This window comes from Acanthaster planci, linkage group LG21 (genome assembly GCF_054643075.1).
Source record: "Acanthaster planci isolate LZ-2023a linkage group LG21, COTS_SCS, whole genome shotgun sequence".
NCBI classification, from domain to species: Eukaryota; Metazoa; Echinodermata; class Asteroidea; order Valvatida; family Acanthasteridae; genus Acanthaster; species Acanthaster planci.
In genome coordinates this window covers 9,141,215-9,168,176 of record NC_141797.1, presented here as the reverse complement: position 1 = coordinate 9,168,176, position 26,962 = coordinate 9,141,215, and the positions used below count along the sequence as shown (strand labels likewise).

The window sequence follows — 26,962 nt, the reverse complement described above, 5'->3', positions numbered from 1 at the left end:
AATTTGGGATTGCGCCCTCTCCTGCTTAACGGTCACGGTTGTTTTCTTTTAGAAGATTAAAGGCAATGAGGATAACGTACAGTTCGTGGTTATCAGATATATGTCCAAGAATATTTTTCCTTTCTCTTGCTAGTTCTTTTTTACTTGAAACTAATCAAATAAGAAGTGGATATCACACATATAATTCTGGGATATAACAGCAAAGAAGAACGGCGGACAGGAAGCGAACTCAAGAACACAAGCCCTGACACCAAATGCGCGTTCCTAATCTAATAAATGATTGGAATTGCAACATACATGCAGTAACTGAAAGCTCAGCGATCAGCGGTTATTTTACGGGATAACTTCATGAGAAACGATGATGGAATTGTGCGCTCTTCCGACCAAAGTTACGAACCGTTAACGATGTTCCGGAGTTAAGTGATTGGTGAGTACATGAGTGAGACCAAAATCCTTCCTTTTTAATATTTTTTTGTGAAAGTTATTGTTAGTTGCTAACATTACGCCATGAGTCGTTCATTCGTCGTCGTCGGGATAGTGTCGGGGGCTTAGGCTATACGCGATCAGGTGATGGATGATGGCATCGGCAAATATACATGTAAATGGGGACTTCTGTTGACATAATTCAATAATTGCTGACGATGGTGTTATGGAGGTGGGGCAGTCCACTTCGAGTACTAATACATGCAGTAATGGCAGTGCAAAATCCCTACTTTGTCTGCCTGTCAAGTGCATTGTTAGCATGTTTACTAGACTGTACTATTACTATAGTGTACATGTACATGCACATAGGCCTACACCTTACATGTACACATGTTGTATATTTTGAATCTGCCTGAATAAATTAATAATAAGAATAATATTAATCTGTGTCCTGTATGCATGTACAACCTGGCCCACAGGCCTAGCGTGATAACAAATTTACATGTATCTTTTAGCAAACCTTACTCACAGTAATGTGCATTGAAACACGTGTGACGATCAGCGTGGGCAAACACGCCACTTTTGAATTTACTGTCATGCAGATGTGGGACATTTTTGTGTAAAGATATTGCAGTACGTTGAGTTAGAATAGCACTTTTCGCAAAGTTTGACGGAAAGTGTGCAACACAGTTATAATATGTCACACTGTTTGTTGCCATTGATCACCCAATCAGAATTGAGAACTCAAGTTTGCCTGAAAATAAGTATGCATGGTTCGTACAGACATCACTAATTTTTCAGTAATGGTACCGCTCTATTTCCGTCTGACATGACATGTCAAGTGAGTGATAACATGTCTGTAAGACTGTTAAGAGCCAAATTTAGCGGGGAAAATTTTGAATTTGAAGCATTTACTTTAAACATAATGTAGAAAATGAATGTACCTACGTAGGGCCTACAGTAACTTAAAAGGGTTTGTGCACAGGGTGTCAAGTGGCGTCCAGTTATGGAAACTCTTTCCTCATCTTTATCTTTCGACCAAGTTGCTGGCTGCCAGAAGTTTGCCTGACAAGGCTAAAAAAAGTTGCTAAACCTCTACTTTGTTTGTGTGAAATAGAGCCTCTATTGGAATGATTGTGTGGGTCGTGTCAAAGTGTAATTTTGATGATCCAAAATTTGTGGCCAAGACAAGTTGGGGGTCGATGTGGGTGGCCATTTGTAAACTTTCATTCTTGGCAGAAGACAGACTGCCATTTTATTTGGCTTTTTCTTCAAACTTGACAGAAAGTGTATTCTAGCATTCACTCAGGTAGGCATGGTAGGCCTACAAATATGTTGGTGATCCATTCTTGAGTCTTGTTGAGGGTGACCTTGGATTTTATTGACAGGGTTTTTTTTGTAACACACATATCAATCAAGTCACCTGATTTTCAACCTGTCGCACGTGCTAAAAACGATTGAATAAATGTGCTTTTAGCATGACTTTCATGGGTGATGTATAATTTGACTTCTTTCTCTTTACACGAAGGGCAGATCCACGGACCGACGGGCCATGGCCCCCAGGCCCTCCCCCCAAAAAAATTTTTAATGAGAAAATGAGATAAATCTTTTTTTTCTTTTTTTTGGGGGGGCCCTGTGTTTTACATGTACTATCGGTATGTATACATGTCTTCCCAAAGTGTGTAAAAAGCCCTAAAATGTACTGATAGCCTCCTCCCCCAGAAAGAAACGCCACAAAACTCGCATGAAAAGTTTAAAACTTTTCAGTGCCCCCATGACAAGTTGGCCTCCCCCCCATGGTTCTAGAGCTCTGGAGTCTAAAAGAGACATTATGGTAGGGCGGTAAATATTTTAATCCAAACCTTCGTCAGCAACTTTCATTAGTTTGAGACTGTTCTTTTGAACTGTTCCTTCTCTGATCATGTTTTGTGATGATCTGAAACTCCAGGACACGCACACTGTTTATTGAGTCAGTGGTTTTTTTCCCTTCCCGGGAGACCCATTCTCTGGAAATGTGTCAAGTGTCCAGTCACAACATGTCGACGTTAATTGATGAAGCAGTCACAAACATGTACACAGTGAGCATTCCATTTAAAAAAAGATTAACATGCTCAGTGTGCACATGGCAAACATGTACAGATGTACTGAAAGATTGGTCTGGCACTATGCAGCGCATACACTGTTATGTTTCGTACCATTGCACGTGCTCCTAGGGTCTGTCTGGGCCCCCATGTACCTACGTTTACAATCTGAGCAGGTCAGAGGGGGACTGTCCCCGATGATATATAGACCATTAACATGTCAGCACGGGGCAACTTGCGAAAGCATCATTTATTTACAATGCCTGTCTTTTCCCCTTTGCGGATTCTGTAAATAAATCAGGACCTGGCGGGAATCAAGACCCTTATTTCCTGAATTAAATGGCTGGGTTGCATTATAATGAGGTGAAGCACCGTACATGTACATGTAGGTCTGTAAATGTACGGCCCATACCTTGCATGAATGCTGAATCTGCACCCCATGAACATGTACATGTATTAAACTACACGTATACATGTAGCTTTCAAGTCTGAACTTGTGAAGATCCATGGATTTTAAGAGGAGCACAGGTGAACTAAAATCCTGTCTGTGTTGGTTTGTGTGTCTGGTGTGATCGATGACTGGACTGATCCTTGTCCCTGTTACATGTATTGGGACTGGTAGTTAGCTGGATTCTGGGGTCCGTGGTTGGTTTAGTTCTGTACGTGTGCAGTTGCTTTTTCTAAAATAGAGATGATTTTTACCGTGTATAACTTTTCCTGTGCGTGACAGCCGAACACATGGCTCTGGGGAAAACTCCAGAAATGTTTTTTCCCCTGTAGATATGGAAGTGGTTACCCCTAAAGAGCAGGTGAATACGTCTTGACATCGTATTGCATTCCTAAAGGATTCAGCAGAGAGAGTGTTAATCAATTCTAGAAAGTCTTTCAAAGTTTTGTCTCGTGATAGTGTTGCATTGTGGGAATGTTACATGTACATGTATGTACTTGCCAATTTCCTCATTAACCCTAACAGTCCTCAGTCCTCCAACAGGTGAAGGATTGAGGACTGTTAGGGTTAACATAAACCGGCAGGATTCGTCTAGAATCATTACCCGCTACTGGTCCCTACATTCGGAGGGCATCTGTAAGATGTCTGGAGACTACATGTACATGTACATACGGGATGGGAACCAGTCTAGATTGGTGATTTGCAGCATTTTCTATAATTTTGGCATGTGGCTCTGCAGTCACTAATCACGGTTGCCGACATGAAAACAGTTCTAGGAACAAAAAGTGCAACTACTTCGTAAGTGTTCAAAACAAATCCTGCCCCCCATCAGTCTTTGACCCCATTCCACTGTTGATGGGTCGTCAGTTTGCTGTTGATGCTATCCCCCCCCCAAATATCCTGGCCAGTGCCATGCCCTCCCCTCTTCACTTTGCAAGTTCAGTCTTCAGTCAGGTTCAACAACCTTGCCATGCGGTGCACATCACACAGCAGTTGAGTTATGAATGGTTGCTGTGAATCGACCAATCGATTAACCTCTCAGTTCGCGACCGGGTGCCGGTGAGGTATTCCTCACTTCCTGGACCCGCTCGGCCGTCTCCCTTCCACAACAATGCAGGGAACGGTAGCCAACGCACTGGAAAGATCACAGGAAAGGATTGGGTATGCGGAGGTGGATGATGCATATGCACCATGCACAAAAATACTAATGGTTCCTTTCGGTAAATGAAGTTACTGGCATCAGTATCGGTACGTCAGGGTCTCGTTTCACTGTGTCCTGGCTTCGTTCAGCCAGTTGTCACGGTTGTGTGCCTAAAAGATTGTCTCTAGCAGACCGCCCCACGAGTGTGGTCCACTAGTCTTCTGAAGTCAATGCAAGCTGAAAGGTAGACCAGATGTCTTTCTATAAATTGCATGTATACACATGTAAATATTTTAGGTGTGAATTACTGCCTGCATTGCGACAGAAAGGAATCGTTCGATGTACGGTTCACTGGACTTCTCTTAAACTGTAGATCATTTCTTCTCTAGCCGTAAGGATGCCATTCTTCGGGCAGAAGCCTGACTTTGGACTTTCGTTTGAAATGTTGGGCTAATTCCAGGCCTCAAACAAGGCACATGTACAGTACAATTCATCTGTACATGTATGCACATGTGCCGGTATATCTAGGCTTCTCCGGCCTCCTTTTTGGGCTCTGGACACAAACTTGACCGGCATCCCTTGTTCTACCTGTAGTTTTAAATTCGGAAACAGTGCTGTGCATGTATGATTGAGGTACAGAATGTGTCAGGCTTACACACGTCGAGTATTCATGCATAGTTTCAGTTTCCAAAAGGCACCGTCAACAGTTCCAGCACGGACTGCACGCAAGTGCTGGCTGGTAGTCCAGATGAGCTTCTTTAGCTCTTCAAGCATTACGGACCTAACGATGCACGTTTCACATCTGAGTAACCCACCCAGATTCGGAGGTCATCATTTTTTTCCCCTTGCCATTTTCAAGAGTATGCTAGAGTCCATCATTTTTGCCGACCCTCTCACTCCTAGAGCAAACAAACCGAGAAGGAACCTAGATACAGGGGTATCTGTGCGCCAGATTCTCTGCGAGGTATTATCCTAATTTTTCATATTTTTCAAAAGCGTACCTTGACATGGCATCCGTCCTTTCCCTGACGTATGGAGTTTACATTCATGAAAATGATGTTCAGAGAATGGATGACCCTGCATTTGTTACATATTAGTTACAAAAATTTAAAAGCCAAGCACGTTCAGCTCTGCACATACCAGATAACATTTTCTTTTCATTCTCCAGTGAAAGTCTGTCAGCGAGCCAACAACTGTCGATCGGCGTGTTTGGACGGCAGGGAGAGCGGCAATCTTAGGCCTCCCCCGCGGGACCAGCTCGTCAGAAAACCATGAGTGCCGCCCGGCAGCGCCACCACCACCACCACCAGCGGCCGGAGATCCTGTGCCGGACCTGCGGCCAGGTGCACGAGGCCCAGGGCAACCACCTTTACGACTACTGCGAGAGCGTTGACGAGGAGCTGACCTGCCACATCTGCCTGCAGCCGCTGGTCTCGCCCACCGACACGATCTGCGGCCACACCTTCTGCGCCCGCTGCATCCGCAGCACCGTCCGCCTGCACAAGATGTGCCCCGTGGACCGCAAGCCCCTGACCAGCCAGGACTGCCGGCCGTCCAGTTTCATCATCAAGAGGTGGGTGGGGTAATATTTGTTTGGGGGGGGGGGATGCAGGCGGTGATACCGGTGCAGCATTTGACAGTCACAAAAAGGACACTTTTGTCCTCGATGAAAGTTGCGAATTGTCCTTATTCTGAAAACTGTCTCGGAACATCACTACACTTTAGGCTGTTTTCTTGGAATACGGGCGTTTTCACAAAAGTGCACCTCCAAGAGTTTGCGACGCGTTGGCCAATCACAATGCGCACAGGGAAAGTCGACCCATTGCGCATTTGGAAAGGGTCGACAAATTTCGCGCATTGTCATTGGCCAATGTGTTGCAAACTCTTGGAAGTGCACTTTTGCAAATCGCCCGTATTGAGTGATTTTTTTTTTTTCAGACCCATTTGTCCTTCCAAAAGTGCACTTTTGTCAGTTTTTTGTGTGATGTTTGAGAGAACTTGCTACATGTACATGTATGTAATCAGTGAATAACGGACCGTAATCTTTGGTCTTGGTATACTATTTTGCCTCTCGAAAATGCCTTTCATGTGAAGATTTTTAAACCACAGAGACCTCATACTTTCATGAATGGGTGCACATGTACCGTACCATTCTCACGAACGACACACCCTTCCTCCTGAAATTGAATCCTCCTGCGTTTGAGCACTAGGACAAGTTGTAAACATTTCCGTCCAAACAACGTCTTGGTTGGATTTGTCAAAACAGCATTCCCTGCAGTTGACAAACCTGTGTGCTTACCAGAACATAGTGGTTGCAATCTGGTCAGATGAGTCTACCCGGTAGATCCTGCCCCATATAATTCTCCAACCGCAGGATGTGGCTAAAACCGAATAACCTTTCCGTTGCTAAAAACGCCATCACCAATTGTGACTTGACCGACTTGACAAGGATGTGGTGTATCATAACGCAGGGATCATTCGGAGGTCGCTGAGGAGACTACTGTAAGTCAACATTTGACTGTTCATGCACTTAAATTACAGAACACGAAAACAAACAGAACTGTTTTCCCCCCAACAGTCAGATTTTGGGGAGGACTTGCCATAGGCTCAACATTTCTGGACTTGGGTTTCCCCTTCAGGACTGGTATATTTTGGCAAACAAGATAAGAGGTGTACATCTGTGCAGAGAGACGAGCAGTGTGATCAATCAGTACTGACAGAGAGGTAGTTTTGAAAGCGTCAGTTTTACACATTATGCATGCAGCGCTCAGACCCAGTACATTGTATATACATGTATATACCGCACTTTATGTAGCATCAGGACAATTGGATGGCTTTAGTCAACGAGGGAAAACAATCCACGATGGTAATGCGCCAGACCGGAGTCCTTGTTTTGTTAAGGACACCAGGGATGCATTGAGTACAGTCCATCATGTTTTGGAATGAGTCATCTGGCCTTGTGGGAGGTTGTTAGATGGGATTTGGACAAGGCTGGCTGGTCAATTTTACATAAATGCTTGTCGCCGAGTGATGGTGGCCCTACCTGTTTTGAGAGAGATGCCCCATGTGAGGGATTTGTTCTGTTCCTTGGCCGCCTAAGCAGTAGGCCAGTGCAGTGATTGAAGTGCTCTCCGCTGTTCACTCTGTTTGTGTAGCAAGGAGCAGTGGCCTGGGATTTTTCTAGTTCTCCTGCGTGCCGTCAGCCTCTCACAAGGCTCCGTTAACCATGACTTTCCATACATCCTTCCAAATCCACCAGGAGGCATTTCGAAGGTTTTGTAGTCCTGAACAGATCAACAAAAATAGCTCAGCTACCTGTGCATGAATGTGTTCATATGGAGCTTGCGATAACTTACATGTACATAACTACATGTACCGGGTAAATGTGGGCTGGGAAATTTGAAACAGCGGCCAAATATTTACCCGATTGCACATTCATACAGCCAAGTACTCATTAAATGCAACATAAAGTATTTTTAAAAAAGTGTCATCCTTGTAGAGGATTGTAGTCATAGTTTGTACATTAAATTGACATTTTTGTGACAGTGGCGACTCATAGTTGAACCCCCCCCCACCACCACCTTACACCCATGGTCAGGCTTTAAGCTCCAAGAGGAATGCACTAACATACCGTATTTGGTACCCAAAGGAGAGGATTTTTTTGGGAGGATGGAAAAAAGTCTCTTTACTGCAGAAACCATCGGTACCTTGGAGGTGTAGAGTTGGCATGGTAACCCACAGCATGATTGATTAAGATGGATTGATCCACTGGCTGTGAAAATAAGGAACCTCGTTGTGAACACCAGGGGCCAATTTCGCAGAGCTGCTTGAGCACAGAATTTGCTTAAGCACGAAAGAACCTTGGTTAATAAACAAAGGTTTAACCAGCTCAAACTGTTGTTATTTTCTTGCTAACCAAAAGACAGGTAAATGCCATTCCAAAACAATACATCACTAGACGTTTTGGCTGGTAAGCTTTGTCAAGCAAGGTTTTTCACGCTTAAACAAATTTTTCCCTTGAAAGCAGCGCTATGAAATTGGCCCATGGATGCATTCTCCTGTTATGTATTGAGGCACACACACACTGTGCATAATCGTTCAGGCTGTTTGACGGTTGTTCCTGAACAAATGACTGAATTCATTTGGACATGATGGGTCAGGGAGGGGTCGTGGTACGGCATTTGCTTTGCCAGAGGGCTGCGTAGACGGTGACGAATGCAGGAACTTGGATCGCTCGTCGTTTCAGTAAATCCCCGGCCAAAAGGTTAGGTACCAAGGTGTGCTTACAATGTACAAGGTGTCAGTACGGTAGTTCTCAGATTCAAGAAAGAGTTGGAGGGATAAAATCTGTCTTCATGGATGCTGTGAGTTGAGTGCAAGGAAGTAAAAATGTTCGTACCATGCAATTTCTGTATTTTGACCATGTTGACAGGAAGTACATGCACAGACTTACATACATGTGTGGAAGGATCGTGTGAAAGAGATGAAAATTGAAATTATCATTTTAGGCATTTCCTAAGTACATGCCCTGCTACATGACTTTTAAAATTTTCACTTAATTTCTGTTAAGCGCTCAGCCTACATTCCGCTAGGTTACCGGTATTTACACGTAGGGTGCATATTTTCTATTTTCTAACATTGAATTAATCTACATTACTGTACGAGTGTATGGGTCATTCTATCAATTTGGGGTCCCACAGTGTGACAGTTTTGTATCCCAGTTACACCTGACCCGTGTAAGTCCACAGGGGATACCGATGACGTTAATTTCAAACTATTTCTATTTGTTTGGTAGTTTCATTTGCATTATTTAGTCATTCACTTTGGAAGTACAGTGTACCAGTAAGACTGAGAGAATGTGTTCTGAACTTACAAAATCATGTCTGTCATATGTGACAGGGTCACCCCCCAAAATTGGACCCCCCCCCCGTTTGTTACGTGCCAGTGCGCATTACCTGTATGCACCTCAGGGCCGTTTTCCAATACTCAACTTTGGTTCCTTCTCAGGCGTCATCTGTTTTTTTACTAGCTGACTTTGAAGCTGTAAGTGCAGTAATCAGTCTAATAATGCCACAGAACATCAAGATGCAAGAAAGCCAAAAATTACAGTCATCCAATGCAGTTTAATCACTTCAGGCCCACAATCGGGGGTTGGTTTTGGGAACGAAGCCTGAGACGGAGACGAAGTTGAGTATTTGAAAACAGCCCAGGCCTACATGTACATGTGCACATTTGTGAAGCACTGAAATGTACATGTACACTGTACCTGGTGCCATTACAGCATTTGTGTACACAGGCATGGTGCCTGTCACCAGTCACCTTTGTTATTTGCTTGGTTCCATTCATTGTGGACATGGTGATTTCCTCTCAAAGAATTTTGCATGTACTGTACGCATACCATTAAATGTCATTCCATCATGCATTATGTGTGAGCCCGGCCAATTGTGAACTGCATGATCGTACGTTATCCCCGTGAAATCCCACAACAGTAGAATGACACTGAGAAATCACCGGCGCTTGTGTGCGACGTGCTCAATCCAACCCGCAGGAGATTTTTGTCACTTTCTGCTTCGGCACCTTACATGAAAGCCACCAGCCAGTGCCTAGAGACTACACGGTGCGTTAACAGCATTGTCACGTTTGCTCAAGGCAACCCATTGTCGGTTTGTGTGGCATGACGGTCAAACGAAAATAAAAACACCCATCTGAAGGGAGAATTTGGGGTTGACAGCGGGGCATAAAGAGATGATCATAAAGCGATTATGTCATGGTCCTGCTGTTCCATTTCTTGGCACATGGTACCCTGTACATGTATGTGATTGGGGCTACAGTCTTCTCGTGGTGGGTACATGTACAGTAGTTGTACAGGTCTTCACCAGTAGACCCCTCAAGATTGTGTTACTTTACACCGTTTGTAATGGGTACAGTTACCGTTAGCTACATGTATTGTTTGCTGAAATACATGTATGTTCCTTGGTTGGCAGTGTCTCACCGAGCCAGCCGCCCGCCCGCCCCGAGACCAGGCGAAAGCAAAGCAGGACAGGCGGTTTTTGCTTGCCCAAAATGTGAAGAAAGGCAACTTGATTAAATAAATCTTGAACACTGGTGGACAGGCCTTCATACACAGTACTTCGTATTTCCTTGTAAAATACTTGGTGCCGTGGAAAGGGGGGCCTCTGAATACATATGTGCATACATGTAGCAAGTAGAGGAGTGTCAGTCTCAAATGTTTCCATGGGAGATGACAAGCAATGTTTGACCTTGGCTTGCCAGGAATGGGCAGATATATCCTGCATTTCAATTATCCTTATTGAAACTGCGTTGGGTGGTGTCTGGTTTTGCCTCAAAATGCCTTGTTATTCTCACATGCAAAGGGACCTGTACTTATCCATTCCAGTCAGGGTAATTCCAGAAATTAGGGGTCCATTTTTTTCGTGTCCCTGTCACATCTGACATGTGATTTTTGTAAGTTCAGAACGCATTTTCTTATTTCCAAAAGTGATGAATTAGTGCAAATTACCTGCCAGACAAACAGAAATAGTTTGAAGTCAATTCCAGTGATATTTCCATGTCAAATAACAAATGTCAGATGTAACAGGGATTCAAAAATGTCACACTTTTGGACCCCTAATTCCTGGAATTACTGTTTAGGTCTTACACGTAAGCAGTTTAATATTTATCATTTGGTGCTCCGGAAAACTTGTGTATTTGTTTAAGCTTTGTTAGAATTACTCTGAAATTGCCATGTACTGATGACCAGGTGTGGTTTTACCAGCCACTAGCAGGCAAAAATACGACTGTGACATTTCGACGGAACTTCAGAGAGAGGTCTGTAGATGTACCCGTACGTACCAGTGAGTACGGGTTCAGGTACATGTGTACACATCTTTTGTACTTGGGATTTTCCACACCACCGACTATTGGAACACAATAGCAGTATGCGGACTAGCACAGTGTACACTAACAGAATGTAGGCCGGTGGATAGTTGTGCCTGCTGTGCGATAGCCTTCGCATGCTTCCCTGCCTGTTGTAAGAACAGCTGTGAATGGTTCTGTTTACCAACAGGACAGCTTGTCACCATTTGAAGGGAGGTATGGGACGGAGAGAATCCCCCCCCCTGCCTTTGTGTTGGTCATTGTTTGATTGGAATCTCAGGAATTCTTTACAGACTTCTAGGGGGATGTGTTAGGTAACAATAGTCTAGAGTGTGTATGAGGATTGGACAGGTAAGGGGGGTACCCCTCCGTCCCATATCTTGCCTGGTATACTTGTCACAAGTCAACCTTTCCATGGGACTGCATTACCAACAAATACCGGTACTCTTCACGCATACAGTACATGTACCGGTATACGTGATGTACACATTTACTTGTGCATGTGTACATGTACACACTGACTCGTGTAGCTGGCTACATGTACGTACAAGAAGTGTGAGAACTTGAACTGCACTCGTTAAGCCTACTTTTCCTTCATATCTTTGCATTCTGTTGATAAATGTCCATTTTATTCAGTGCCCTGTGTGAAATTTTGGAGGCACCGTTAATTAAAATGCCAAGAAATGTTGTCAGTTATACTGTTTTGAAACTTAATTTAAAAACGAAACCAGTTAAAAAGTATTCAAAACCAATATGTCAAACTTCCTTGTAGTTGGGGGGGGAGATCAAACATGGAGTAAAATGAGAAACAACCCCCCCCCAAATTCCAAAAACCAAAACAGGAATACAGGAGATACCAAATATCTTTTGAAAGCATTTTTTTTTTTATGGGTGTGATGACTTTTACGCAAGCAATCACCGTGCCTACATGCACAGTTAACCTAAGGCCATCGACAAACTGTTTTCCCAGTCACTGAGTCTGTGCGATAGGCGTATCACGTGACATTTCAAACCTTATACAAACAAAGCATTCCCAACATGTGATCCACCCGGGTAGGAGTCCGTCCAGCTCATTCCCTCATGCACGCAATACGCCAGCGCACATCAGATTTGAACGCCTGCATGCATGATTCCCCTACCGGGATACACGTGAGAAAAATCTCAGAAATCGGAGACAACTTTGGATGCATACGATATGTACATACGGTACGTGCAGCAAACACTTGGAGAATAAATTTGTAACACATTGTAATACAATATCCGACTGCGGTATTGATAACGTGTATTGTGCATCTCACACCAAAGTGCATACGTGGGGTTAATGTTCCTCGTTGACCAAGGGGCATGGCTACCGGTAACACCCCAAAGGGGCACTAGGCCCATTGTCAATGTACCGGGGTACATTGCTTTCCGCTCTGTATTGTAGATTCTGTAAATTACCCACCCCTGTAACTTTACCGGTGTGTTCAGCTGTACGGTACAGACGTACATGCAGTACACGGACAGTACATGTTCTGGAGAGTTCACATCGTACTCGGGTTTGTTATTGATTTGTGTTTTTGAGTGTCGAGCAGTTTGTATAGCAATCTCGCCCCTCCTTTCCCAAATCAGCCCCACCCAAGGAGTGGACAACAAAATCAATGAGATTGGGGAAAAACAAGTGGTCCTGAGAAATTGACATGTAATTGGCAAATTCATTGAAAATGTACATGTACACAATGCTCTGTAGTTTAGAGAATTATTGAATGTACATGTACATGTGCAGGAAACATACCAGTAGGCCTATACATACGTGTACGTGTACAATGTACATGTTCATGACGGACATGTACTATACATGTACATGTTTACACTTGATACTGCTTACTGGTACCATGTTGCTTGAGTGGTTTACATGTACATGTAAATACCAGTACATGTACATATGTACAGGATGTTTGTGTTTTACATACATGTACATGTACATGACACCAAATATAAATTTGCTGCCATTGATGTACGTGAATTTCCTGTGTGAAGTGAACTCCTGTTCAGTTACAGCTCCACCTGTTTGGGAATGAGTCAGCAGCCATTTGGTCCAGTCTGGTCCAGTTGAATTGGTTCACATTCAAACCATTCACCCTGCAACTCCCATGGCATTCTTATACATGTATGTACCTGCTCAAATTCTCCGTAAGCCTCCATGATGCGTTCGGTGTTGGTAGGCGCATTCTAAAACTTTCCAGGGTGTCAACTCCACGTACCGGGTACAACTGAACAATGACAGGGTAATTGTCTTTGGTAAATGCTGCAGTATTCTTCAAATCCCACAGAAGTCCTCCCAATCCAAACTCCTTTTTCACACGATGTCATCAGCTGACTATTGTTGGAAAACTATCCCTTTTTTTTTTTAAACTAATGACAGCTTTCGAGGCACAGCTTGGCTGCTGCTGTTATAGTTCATGCATTTTTAATGGACTTTTCAAGTGAGATGTTTCATTATTATAATTATTCGCATTCCCGATTTGCGTACCTCTGAAAATCATATCTACTGCCAGCATCATTGAAAGATGACGCTTAAATGTACATGTACATGTACCCACAGAACACATCTACATGTTTTGTGTTCATGTGCAACATTGTTCCTGGTTGGTTGCATTACATGCATGGCGTACATCAATTTTAGGCACGCCTCTCCCCAATGCTTGACAATATTCCAATCCAATTGCCTACAGTGAGCGGTTGCTGTAGGCCTTCGTGTACCATGTATCCCATAACAGTAATTTAATCTCCATAGAGACGCAACTCATCTAATATTTTATGCAAAAATGCATTCCTGATTGTATTTGTGGAAGTGCTCAGGTACATATGCACTGTACCTGTGCACAGGTACTGTGCTTGAGGTACTGTTTGTCAAGGCTTCCAACCTTCACCCTCCAAAAAAGCTGAGGGAGTGTACTTGTGTATGTACGTGATTGTATAGGGGTAATTCCAGAAATCAGGGGTCCAAAAGGGTGACATTTTTGTGTTCCTGTTACATCTGACCTTTGTTATTTCACATCGAAATATCACCGGAATTGATTTCAAACTATTACTATTTGTTTGGCCGGTAATTTGCATCGATTCATCACTCTTGGAAATTAGAAATTATGAATTTATGAAATGAATGAATTTACAAAATCATATGTCAGATGTGACAGGGACATGAAAAGGTTATGCATTGTTTGCATCTCCATGGAGTCTCAGAGGCAGGTTTTTGTTATTTTAATTCAGTTACGGTACAGCGAATGCAAAAAAGGTTTATTCAAGCCAATCCTAGGATACCAGACTATTGCCCTCTGAGGATGCTTAATGCATAGCCTCTATGTACAAGGTACAGTAAGCCTTTTGCGAATTAACTTTGACCCAAATCTGGTACACCGAGTGCTTTAAATTCACGCGAACATAACTACTTGAAGTCTCCTCACTAAAACCACTGTTGCTACCTGCATACCTCGTGATTCGGGGCAAGCTTTTGCTTAGTTACATAAGAGACGCCTTGCAACAATACACTGTTCTCAATGGATAAGAAGGGCACAAAGGAACCAGTCCATTCCAGAGATGGTGGTCGCTATGCGAAAGCTTGCCTCGAATCACGAGGTACAGAATAGCAACAGTGTCTTTAGTCTGGGGAATTTAAATCATAATATTTTGTGTAGTCAGATAACTCAGTGCACCAGATTTTATTCAAATTTAACTCTCAAATGGCTTATTCACATGTTCATCGATACTTTTCATATTTATAGACCTGCTGTCATTGGTTGGTTTGAATTGTGATTTGTTGCTTGTTAAGTGAATCATTTTCTAGGGCTGTTTTCTGACGAAAAGGATCCTGCCAGTGATGATATTTTGATACCGTAATTCCCTTGGCCAATTCAGGGAGGGGGAGGGGTCAGTGGTAGCCACACCCTCCCAGCTTCCCTGAGTACGATATTGTCGTTCCCTTCCAAAAGTCTGTGAAAAGCTCCCACATTTACGTGTAGCCTCACCCCATGATAGACCATAAAAGGCGACGCACAGACATCTCGAAATTAATTTTGTCCCCCCCCCTGCCCACTCCCGAGGAAATTTGGTTCTGGAATCAACCTTCATGATGCCCGAATCATTGTTCATTAGCCATGTATGCATGGAAACACCAACAAAAAGCCTTCTTTTTTTTTTCAAATTAATCCTGGCACAACACATGTCACTACCCATGCATCACGTCGTCGGGATCAAATTGCTCAGTCTGAAATTGTAAAGGAGCCAGACCAGAGGATAGACAAGGGTCCGACTTAATGAGACTTAATTAGCCCCCGAGGGCTTGGATGAGGATGGTGTCGGTCCAGTGATGAGTAACAGACAGCTGGATTTGCAGGCAAGCCAGGGCCAAGAACCAAAAAAAAAATCAGTTGTGCATTTACAATAATAAAATGTGCAGTGTTCTTTGAGTGAACTCATGCAGTGTTACAAGCCTCAACATTTCTGAGTGACAAATCAATGAAAACTGAACTACATGCAAATAGACTAACTTCCACTTCATGAACATTTAGTAACCACTTAAAAATGGTTACTGATCAATCAAACAGGGGCCAATTTCATAGAGCTGCTTAAGCACAAAATTTGCTTAGGCGGGAGCAAACTTTGCTTAATAAACAAAGGTTACCAGCTCAAACTCTATCTGATTGTCATGCTAACAAAAAAAAAAACAGCTAAATACAATCTCAAAACAATGTACATCTCATGGAGTTTTGGCTGGTAACCTGATTTGTCAAGCAAGGTTTTTTCCCACATAAGCAAATTTTGTGCTTATTTAAGCTGCTCCATGAAATTGGCCCCAGATTGTGTAAAGAAATTAACCAGCATGTTATTAAATGTACCCTGGGTATGTTCACATACCGTAGTGCTACACGAGTACAACATTAAAACAAAACATGGAGTAAAATACTTGGTATGCACCAAAAGTTCACATATAAATTTTTATCACTAGAGATTAGAGAAAGTAGTGTATACATGTACATTGTACCTCCCTGCGTGGAAATTGTTCAGGTTTGAACACCATAAACACATGCATGTGTATTTTTTTTTCAATCCCTCTGCATCTCAGGTTCAAGGCCTACATGGCACAGCTGTGTAAATGTGGTTGTCACTGGTTCTCTGTAGTGTAATCTGATTATCAGGGAAAGCACGGGGGGCCTTGAACTGGTCCTCTGTTGTCGGGTCCCCGGGCCGATTTGTGCCACATTTTTTGGTAATACTCTGACAAGATGTGCCTCAGGTGGAAAAATGCTGGGAATTCTTGTATGCAGGTGCTCGACGTGCCAGAGAATGAAACGGCCTGGTGCACTCTTTTGGGGGGTTACATGTACATGGTACATGTACTGATATTTTTTAATGGAATTTTAGTTAAAATAGTGGAATGTCCAATATAAGCTGGTGGGGTAATGTGTCCAAGAATGATGATAATGGGTAATTTACAATGCCGTGCACCTCCCCGAGAGGTTGCCATGGAGAGGCCATTCTTCGTAGTGCATAATGGGAAATGGTCGACAAAGTCGACTCGCGGGCTGTGAGTGGAGATCTTGAATTATTCCTGTCGCTTGTTTGGCGGGGAAGAAGACTTGTGAGTGTATTTTGAGTTGTTGGAATGTCCCAATCAATCAAAAAATTCCCCACGTTGTCCATCCCGGGTACACCGAAATGCTTATCACGGCAAGGTGGCCATTTTTTGTCGGCTACAACATGAAAAATGGCCTTTAACTTGCAACCTCTTGGTGGCAGGCTGTGATCGCCCGTACAGCGTATCCGGCCAAGTGTTTCTTAGTCTGTACTTTTGTTTTAATACACAGAATGTTGGACAGATTGCTGGTTGTCTGCCCAAACACCAGCTACTGCAGCGCCACCATGCCCAGGTGCGAGCTGGAGCCCCACCTGACCAGCCGTTGCCCCGGCAATGCGGCACACTGTGTCAACGAGTCCCAGGGATGTACGTGGCATGGTCCCGCCGAGGCCAAGGAGACGCACGTGTGGGAGTGCCCCTACCGAACCAGGCCAGGTGAAAAAGAAAGATGACCGTGGTCCTTAGTCATTCTGGCATTTAACTCATTTGTGACGGCGTTCAGGTTTCGTGGATGCAAATTATGCGTGTACTAAAGACTAACTTTGCTCAAATAACTAGGTCCTAGAATTTTTTTTAAAAAAAGTAGCCAATCCGAAGCTGTAAAGAGTAAGCTTAAAGAGAAAGACCTTTTCAGTGTCAGATTTCCAAATTTGGGGCAACCCATTTTGTTGTCATCATCCTTGAGGTCTGTGTTGTTACGGTAAGTGGTCATTTTTTTCCCTTGCATGTGCTCTAGTCCCAGAAGGAGTCCCGATAAAGGATGGCACCCTGACCACGATAGAGCTGACCAGAAGGAGAGATGAAGATTTGGGCATTAGCATCGTCGGAGGGAATGAAACACCTCTGGTGAGTAACAGTGAGAGCAGGGTTGAAAGGCAAGATGCCACCTGGCAGTATTGTAGTCTCCCCGCTCGTACCCGAGCTTCCTATGATCTGGGCCCCGGTTTCATAGCTCTGCCAACCAGATTTCCAAAAGGAATTCCGTGGATCTGTGGATCTGCAATTTCCTGCCGACTTAATTTATTATCCATGGGCACTTTCAAGAATAGGTCATGTTTTGTGCTCATTCAACTGAAAATGTACGATCCACACCACAAGCATGCTTTGAACTAGCATGCAGGTGGAGAGCGTCCCTTCTGGGTGCCGCAGGAATAGGTTTTGTAAAATAATATACATTTCCTGTACCGTGTTGAATAGATCTGCTGTGATTGCCTCTGTTTCCTCCTCAGATTGGTATCATCGTCCAAGAAGTTACGGACGGAGGAGTCATCGCCAAAGATGGGAGAGTAGCAGCGGGAGATCAGATTGTACAGGTGGGTACACGTACCTGTACCTCCCCGATATGAGGAAGGAATCGTGTATGTATAAAGCCATATATTCACCTGTCCACCGAGTGCTCCACTGTTGTTACCCCTGCCCACCGGGCCTATAAACATTCCTGAGTCCATCTCAGCTCCCTCAGGAGTATTGTGCTGCCATTTCAGGCACAAATATCTCGGCCCTCTCAGGTATCCATTACACCCGGGGGGGCGAGAAGGGGTAAAGTGGCTTGCTTGAAGTTGCAGCTTGTGTAGCCAGATGCTGGATTCGAACCCCGGACCCCGTGATCGAGGGTTACAAACCTTAACCACAAGGCTGTGCACTCCCGCTCTCAAAACCCACACCGGAACGGTGTGGAAATGTCGCGGCCAGACTTTATAACCCCCACCTGCTCTTTGACCCTCTGCTTCAGGTCAACGACATTGATCTGAAGGACGTCAGTCACCAGATGGCTCGCATGGCCCTGCACCGCTGCCGGTCGCCGATCTGCCTGACGGTGTACCGGGAGAAAGCGGAGAACGCCGGCCAGGTGGAGAGCCTCAAGATCAACCTGAACAAAGTGCCCGGGGTCCCTCTGGGCATCAAAATTGCCGCCAGGAGGTAAGACGAGATGCCCCAACTTGTAGGCTGCCTTTACTGCAGATAGCGTAGCTAGATCAGAGAAGATTGAAATTGTAGGGTGTTCCCCTTAGCACAGGACCAGCAGTCATACTAGCCCCTTGGGTGTAGGGACTACGCAAATGTTGAATGAGAGTTATCTTGGGGATAGATTTGTTGGGGATTTTGTCCCCGTAACTTGGACCTGAATTCCAAACAAGAGACTAGTCCCTTCAGAGCAGGGCCGGCTAGGGCACATATTTATACTCATTTGGCACTGGCCATGAGTTCACAAGACCAGTTCCTGTTGCAATGAGTGGTCATTGCATGGGTGCCGGGCACCAGTTTCTGTTGGAATGAGTGGTCATTCCATGGGCGCCAGGTGCAAGTTTCTGTTTGAATGATTGGTTGTTGCGTGGGTGCCGGGCACCAGTTTCTGTTTGAATGAGTGGTTGTTGCGTGGGCGCCGGGTACCAGTTGAAGCTGTCCCCGCCAGACCCTGGAGTGAGGAGGTTTTACCACTCCCCGTAAATACAGCATTTGTGTTCCACTTTTAATTTTCCTTGCATCTTTTTTTTACCCCTTGCAGGAATGACTCCGGCGTGTACGTTGTGGAAGTGGTAAGAAATGTCTCTCCTCTTACACCCCACTCTGGCAGCGCATTTCACCATGGATGATGTCTCGAGAATCGTCGCGAATACTTGTGATAGGTCTCTTTGGCACACGTGGGCAAAGAAAATCCTATGGGTCTGCTCACGGTGCGAGTACACACAAATTCATAGGGTCCTCTGTGTGGGCGCTGCGCACTCAGTGGTAGTGTCCTTCACATGTCGACCCAGCCTCTCTTTTGTCTGCCAGCGAGGGAGCTCTTATTCGCAGAACTTACAAGTAGCCTGTCATCACACTGCCATGCTTTGGCCTGTACCACACCAGCAGAGAATGTGCTGAGAAGCGTGTTGCATTTCAAACTGATGTTTAAACTTTAAGCGTTGCCTTATGTTCTGAACTTTGATATTGCTTAATATGCAGCTGGAAGACAGCGTTGCCTGGAGGGACCGACGCCTCAAGCCAGATGACCGGGTCATCGAGGTGAATGGGCAGGACCTGCGGCAGGCCACACCCGACAGGGCTGCCCAGTGTATTAAGGTCAGTATTAAAGATAATGACCATTGTGGGCCGCACACTGATGGCTGTGTTTACACGTTTCTCTTGAGGATATTTTGTAACTGCGAGTCAGTGAATTTGGTAATGAAACCAAAGATTCCTCCAAAGCACTCTAGACACTCAGCTCGCAAGCCAGAAGAAACCTCTAGAGAGGAGACATTGAGAAGCAGTTACAGTTTTAGAGGTTGGAGGAAAACCCCAGAGGAATATTCTGGGTAAAAACCCCAGGTGCCAGTGTGGTAGAGTGTTATCCAATCCACATAACGACTGAGCTGGGAATCGAACCAGTGCCACAGAGGTGAAAGGCGAGGAAAGAACCCGAAAAATAGTTTGAAACGTGATGGATTTGCAATCGACCCAACTGAAACACTTGAGATGGGAAAAGAGCATCTCAACAGCCCAGGTGTTGGATATGGAATCTAAATAATGTTGAGGTGCTCTCTTCCAGGATGCTGGGGACAGAATACGCCTGGTGGTCGTCCGCATTTCAAGATCTTCCCCTGAGGCCCAGGAGTTGGAGGCCCTCCACGTCCAAGACTTCCTGAATGACTTCCCCTCGGAGGCCATCCCTGTCTCAAGGGAAGCAGCCGCTCTCCGGACACGGCAGGAGAAGATCATCAGCATCAAAAAGGTATTGGTAATATGAGCAAGTCAAGTACTTTACTAGTACTTGACAAAAGTTGAGCACTTTGTTATAGTACTTGACATATGTCAAGTGCTTTACTACTACTTGACAAGTACTTATAGCTGCTTATTTCCTTAACATACATGTACCATCACAGTTACTCCAGTCTTAGTGTCGGTCGCATACAATTGGGACATGACCTGTGGCTAAGATATTCCTTTGTTCCTGTACTCATATTGACCATTAAAAGCACTTTTGACGGTTTTTTCAACATCTAGTGAAAAAAAACCTGTGAAGTTCTTAAAGTTTTACTACAGCACCAGTACTTTTAAGTTCATGTGCAAATAACCTCCTAAAACTCGTTTGTTAGAAAATTTAGAGAGTATGAATTCTTAAATTTATCTAAAAACTTGCCTTGGATCATTTATCATCCAATACCCATGTTCTCCAGCTCAGTTCACTCCTAACCAGTTCAACAAAGGACCTCAAACGTGGTACTTCAACATGGCTACAGTTTGGCAACAGGCCAAATGATGATGCCATACTTTGTTTGCATGTTCACTTTCCTATGGCGCCAGTGAGGGCCCATCGTCCACCACAGGAAAGCAAACATGTAAACAAAGCATGGTCTCGTCGATACAGGGGTCTACCCTAACAGTCCTCAGTCCTCCAACAGGTGAAGGATTGAGGACTGCGAGGGTAATGTATTCAAGGTTATGCACATTGCTGAGAATGTTACATTTGACAAAGATGACCCAGAGGCAGTTGTGGTGTCACATTGTGATTCTCATTCGACCCCTGACCTTTGACCTTCAACAGGGTAGCAAAGAGAGCCTAGGCATCAGCGTCAGCGGAGGTCGCGGGGGACCACGGGGCGACGTCCCTGTCTTTGTCACTAACGTCCAAGCCGACGGCTGCGTCGGGAGACAGGGCCAACTCAAGGTGAAATTTTTAAAAAAATTAGGCTTGGGTTGGTCTGATGAACCCAGTGTCACAGAGTACTAAGCTAGAAAAGCCGGTTTCACTCAAAGAGCCATCCTAAATGCCAGCTAAGAACCAGTTACAAGAAATGTGCAGCATTTTAGTTTTTAGTTCTTGGTCATGTGGAATATAAGCCTGATCTTTTCAGTGAGTTTGTAAACTGCACACCTGATATGCATCTCAAACTACCTTTCCTTTTGGACTAAATACCTCACAACCAGGCTGAAATACGTGATTTTGATCTCAACAATTCCCCTCTCCCATCTTGATAATTATAAGTGAAAGTGATCCAAAGTAAAAATGTTGTCGTCAGAAAGCTTTGGAAGTTACAGGCAACGAAAAATTGTGGAATTTGAATATGTCCTTGTACATTGTGTAATTTTCTAGATAGCAGATTAGTTGAACGAGTATGGAGTTTGGTAGACCCATTCTGTGGAATGTATTTAATGCCCACTCACAATATGGCATTGGTGCATGTAATTGATAAAAAAATATTCAAATACCAGTAGTGAAAGGTCGACAAAGTCCACCAGTAATTTTGTATGTCATTTGTCTTCAGAAGGGAGACATAATCCTGACGGTCAACGGAACCAGTCTGTGGAACCTGTCCCACACCGACGCAGTCAGCGTCCTGAAGGCCAACGCCAACTCCAAAGCAATCGTGCTGAAGGTGCTGGAGGGAGACAGGGCACTAGATGGCTCCACTCGGTACTCCCCGTCATGGCTGACCTGGTTAACTCTTCCTCAGTGAGTAGACTCCTCAAACCGTGGACTTAAGTGTGTGTGAAGACTTGCATGTGTTAGAGGACTTGTGCTTATCAGAGGACTTGTATCTGTGTATGAGGACATTGCTTAATGCCCAATGCATGCACTTTCATTTCTGCCATAATCAGGAGACTTTGGATCAGTCATTCTCGCACTAAAATTTAAAGTCATACCAAAAAGTATTGGCCACAGCCAACCATCGCACATATAGCCACGGAGGTCACTGGCTAGCGGCTGGCACATCTTCACATAGAAAGCTGTGCTAAAGCTAGCCATAGCCATGAAAGACATACACAGCCTCAACACATGGAACGCGTTGATGGCTGGCCTAGTCTTAGGTCTAATGTCCTGTTTTTCCCGCCTTTCCCGCCTCCAGGTTTTGCCAAGTCCAGAGCAAAGTCACCCTGGACAAGGAGTCCTCCCCGAGCCTGGGTTTCAGCGTGGTGGGAGGCTGTGACTGTACCCACGGCAACCAGCCCATCTTTGTCAAGACGCTGGTCCCCAACGGCGCGGCCGGACGCAGCGGACAGCTCAAGTATGTCCCTCCGCGACCTTTTCTTCACACCAGAGTTTTAAGCCCTTGTTATAGTTGAGTCCTTGTCCAAATTTAAAGCATTCGTAACCAAGAGGTTCTAATGTGAAGTTCTAGTTTCAAAGAAAATCAACTCCTCTGTGAACTTGATCTGAGCACCTTTGACGTGCCCTTGTGGGGCCGACAGTGGTCATTGGTGGTATTCAGCGCACAAGCTTAGGTTCATGCACGTTTGGCACAGGCAGTGCTGAGCCCAGGGGACTGACTTCTGGTCTGATATGTGCTGTCCGTGGGCGAGCCCGGTTGGAAAACTTCCCACCAGCCAGCCTCCTCTGTACCTTTGAAGGATTGCTTAAAATCAGGGTGGATATATCTAGCCATGAACGTAACTGGCAGGTATACATTGGCGGTGTTGCAACCCCTTTCAGGTTCTTCTAGGCGCTTTTTATCATTCACAAATGACCCTCTCTGCCCTCATAGGTGCCCCATTGATACTCCTGTAAAATGACTTGCTCAAGGACACAACCTATGCTCAGGACAGGATTGGGACCGTGGCCCTGTGATTGGGAGTCATAAACCCTAACCACTCGTCCACGCGCCCCTCATGTGTGCATTGTTTGCACAGAACGTAACAAATCGCTGGGGTTAACGGCAGTCCTCCTTTGATAACCCGTGGCCGTTTCATTTTCTTTCCTAAGATGTGGCGACCAGATACTGATGGTGAACAGTGAGTCCCTGATCAACATCAACCACACGAGGGCAGTCTCCATCCTGAAAGCCATGCAGGGGAAGGTGCAACTGACCGTCGTGTCCTGGCCAGGCACGGCTGTCTGACCCTCGGCTCACCGCCGCACCACCTCACAGACATTTATTCTGCACAGCGATCCAAACGAATAGCTCCCTGTCACCCACTCCTTTGCACCGAGTTATTTGCACATAAGTGGTGTTGGCCCAACACGAGTGTCTACGAGGAACCTGGTCATGACCATTCTTCATCTCACCTGCTCACCTGCTTAGAACCTCGGCACAGGTTGTGTCCGAGACTTCCAAAGCCAGTCTTACATCTTTTGCCAGTACGCACCTGCCAATGTATTGCAGGCAAAGACTCAGACTTTATTCAAGATGTGTGAAATTCTGAAGCTGCCCTCAGTGACGTTTCCACGGTGACCCAAGTGAAGCCTGTATCCTCTACAGTGGTTGCGTCTTGCAGACTTTGAGATATCTGGGTTGTTAATAGGCAACCGTGCTCTGGCCGGAAAATCTGAAAACCTGAGGAGCAAACGTGGCAGCCCGAGTTGCCTAATGGACTCCATGCATGAACAAAAGAGGGCGCTTTCTATCCGGTCAACAACCAATCCGTTCCTCGGGCTAATACCACACATACACACTTGCTAAGTGCACATGGTATAGAGATTGCACTATATCGGTGTGTGCACCTGTATGGATACTCAGCTGCTAAATGGAATTCTGAGCATCAGCATGACCTTTGAAAACTTTTCTAACAGTTAGGGGGTACTTCTGCACAGAACCGTAAGCCCCGATGCTCCTTAACTTTCAATGTTTTTTAAACTCCAAGTGTCCTTTCCAAAGCGTAAAACATTCCCGCTTCAAAAAACAACATTACGATCTACACTTGTGCACCTTGGGATATGTGTACAAAAGCTCGTCAACTTTTTAGTGCCCAACTAACTGGCTGATTTGGGCCACGGTGAGTGGTTGAGTGACTTAGTGTCCGAGTATTTTTTTCATCCCATTGTTTATACATGCTGCCTTAACTTTTCCGTGTACCTCACCTGCTGGGCTGAACAGAGATCATATATAGAAATGGTAGTGCTTAGACACAGTACCAGAATACAGGGTCTTGGAGTAACACATATTTTTTATATGGAACTGACTTCCTTTGACAAGGTAGGTTCACGCCAGCGTCGGTTTACTTGTTGTCAGTGTTGCTGTCGAGACCTCTCAAGACCATTGTACAACCCCTAAGACAGTCACAAGGCCAACATTGGACTTCGGCCTGAATTCAAGTGGCACGTTTTTCAAATGAACTGCAATAAATGCATTTCCTTGCCATTGTGCACCCTGTTGGTTGCGACTTGTCTCATGATGGGTCTCGTGCCTGGTTTTGTGAGTGGTCTTGTGCCTGGTCTTGTGACCGGTCTTGTGACTGGTCTTTTTACTGGTCTTATGACTAGTCTTGTGACTGGTCTTGTGACTGGCATTGTGTCTGGTCATGTGACTGGCCCTATGTCTGGTCTTATGACTGGCTTGTGACTGGTCTTGTGACTGGTCTTGTGACTGGCCTTGTGTCTGGTCTTGTATCTGGTCTGTGAGGACCTCGACCACAACACTGCCGTTTTGCACCATCCATTCGCTGGAATTTTCTTGAATCCGATGTCCAGAGCAGCCTCCAGTTGCCTTCAGTTGCACATCAGGGATTATGCAGTTCTATCCCTATGTGATAACAAATTAAACACTTTTTGTACGTGTATATTAAGTATCTTTTGGCCAGGAACCATCAGGAAAGTCTGTTGTGTGGCCTACTGTTACACGCCAGCCGTAGACATTTCACATTGTGGCTCTGATAATGCAACGTGCTTCGTTTGGTTCTTTTGACACCTGATGATATTGCTTTGTCCCATCTAAATTTGCAATACTTTGGCAATGTTTATGAACGCATCTCGGTTTTGTATTTTTTTTTCTGTAAATCTTGACGTAACCCGTACCTGGGAACTGTGTTTCTTTCAGCCAGCGATTCAGCTTGAACCGTTTTTCGTGTACAACTGAAAACACTAAATATCGACTGTACATAAAATACTGCGACAAACCAATTTTTTATAGACAGTTTCCTGAAAGCTGGAAATCAAAAACAAATGTATATTTATGTACATGTTTGTTGTGACCTGTGGGAGTGTACATACTTTCAAAATCATTCACACTGAACCACCTGTTGAGTTTTCTTGTGTATATTTAGATAGAATACTTTGCATATTTCAGATTTGTGACTCTAATGAGCCGTAGTTCTTTGATAAAATTTCTTTTTGTTTTAGTTATACTTTGGAGCCTGCATCACCAGCAGGTCACCCTATTAAAGTGAGAGATAAGCTCTGGCTAGCAAGAATTTAACACACAGAGAAAATATTCACAGATTGTCGCAGTATGTTGAAAATGCGCACTAGCCGCTCATCTATTCGAGCCGAAGATGTATTGCTTTGGGAACGACATTCGTAGGTTTATGTTACCGTATAGATCATCAAAATAGAATAAACATTGTCAAATATATCCGCCGAGGACTCTTCCAAAAGAGTCTTGCGTCCAATACCAATATACTATATATTATGATATATCCATATGGGTCTCTCAATTTGTCTAAAGCAAGGCCCTTTGTCTTTTATAAGCAGCGCGAAATAATGAATTTGCATCATAAAAGGTCCAGTACTATCAGCTACGTTGTAAAATAAAGCAAGAGCGTATTTCACGTGCTGTTAGCACTGTTTGGCGCAGCAAAATGCATGTAGTGTTTGAGGCGTCTTTTTCACCTGCCGGTGTCCTGCAAATATGGACAAAAATATAATATTTAATCAGTGCTCTGAATTATGTCATCGCCGAGCTTTCGGTAACTGGGCGTCTTCGTCGGGGCAAGCAGGTTCGGTTCTAATATTGCTTCAAATATTATCCTATTTTGATAAAATATGAACAAGCCCTTAAAACGATGCTAACCCCACGGCACCCAGTATTAGCGTTAGGTTTCTTTAAATTAATTCGGCCGTATTCTTTCATTTTTCTTCCCGTCTTTGGAACTTTCATCCGATCTGCAGTTTTGATATTTAATTCCAGATCTAAGATTGTTTTATTTCATTTGATACTTTAATATCACAGTTGATGCGATATATTATTGGTACATGTGTATTAGTTGAAAACGGTGGTACCGGTGCGGAACTTTCATTTGGTTGATTTAATTTTACTAGACTCGAAATATTTATTGTTACCGTTTTGATGACCAGTACAGAACACTGTAAATAAAATCTTGTTGGCATTTCATATTCAGAAAGGTGTGTACCGTACGACTGACAGTTAGGTATTCCAACAGCACCTGACTAGAATAAAGCGCGTCAGAGGTCCACATGCAGCAAGGTTCGAGACGGAGAGAACCCCCCCCCTGCTTTGTGTTGGTCATTGTCTCCCAGGAATCTGGGGAATTCCTTTCAGACATCTGGGGGGGGGGTGTTAAGTAACAATAGTCTGGAATGTGTATAGGGATTGGACATGTTGGGGGGGGTACCCCTCGGTCTCATTTCTTGCTGGGTATATGTTTCGGACGGTACGCTCTGCAAGTAGTCAGGCGACTGGCTGAATGTGAAAAGGATTGGAATTCAGCGCGCCCAGGTACCT

General features: G+C 44.5%; 1 protein-coding gene across 1 annotated transcript; it reads left to right on the top strand.

The window, feature by feature from the left end:
• The first annotated feature begins 267 nt into the window (after positions 1 to 267).
• Positions 268 to 26,621, top strand: LOC110981192 (ligand of Numb protein X 2-like). The gene is made up of 13 exons (XM_022238547.2): positions 268 to 427; positions 5,262 to 5,666; positions 16,816 to 17,021; positions 17,323 to 17,432; positions 17,816 to 17,899; positions 18,319 to 18,506; positions 19,093 to 19,123; positions 19,533 to 19,649; positions 20,116 to 20,298; positions 21,112 to 21,234; positions 21,833 to 22,020; positions 22,415 to 22,573; positions 23,269 to 26,621. Exons 2-13 carry the CDS (start codon positions 5,365 to 5,367, stop codon positions 23,402 to 23,404), a joined length of 1,827 nt encoding a protein of 608 aa, XP_022094239.2. The 5' UTR covers positions 268 to 427; positions 5,262 to 5,364; the 3' UTR covers positions 23,405 to 26,621.
• The last annotated feature ends 341 nt before the right edge of the window (positions 26,622 to 26,962 follow it).

Excerpts from the sequence above, each read along its gene's own strand:
- LOC110981192 (XM_022238547.2), top strand. The coding sequence starts at position 5,365 with ATGAGTGCCGCCCGGCAGCGCCACCACCACCACCACCAGCGGCCGGAG. Across the intron at positions 5,667-16,815 it reads TCCAGTTTCATCATCAAGAG|AATGTTGGACAGATTGCTGG; the intron begins GTGGGTGGGGTA and ends TTTAATACACAG. Across the intron at positions 22,021-22,414 it reads ACCTGGTTAACTCTTCCTCA|GTTTTGCCAAGTCCAGAGCA; the intron begins GTGAGTAGACTC and ends TCCCGCCTCCAG.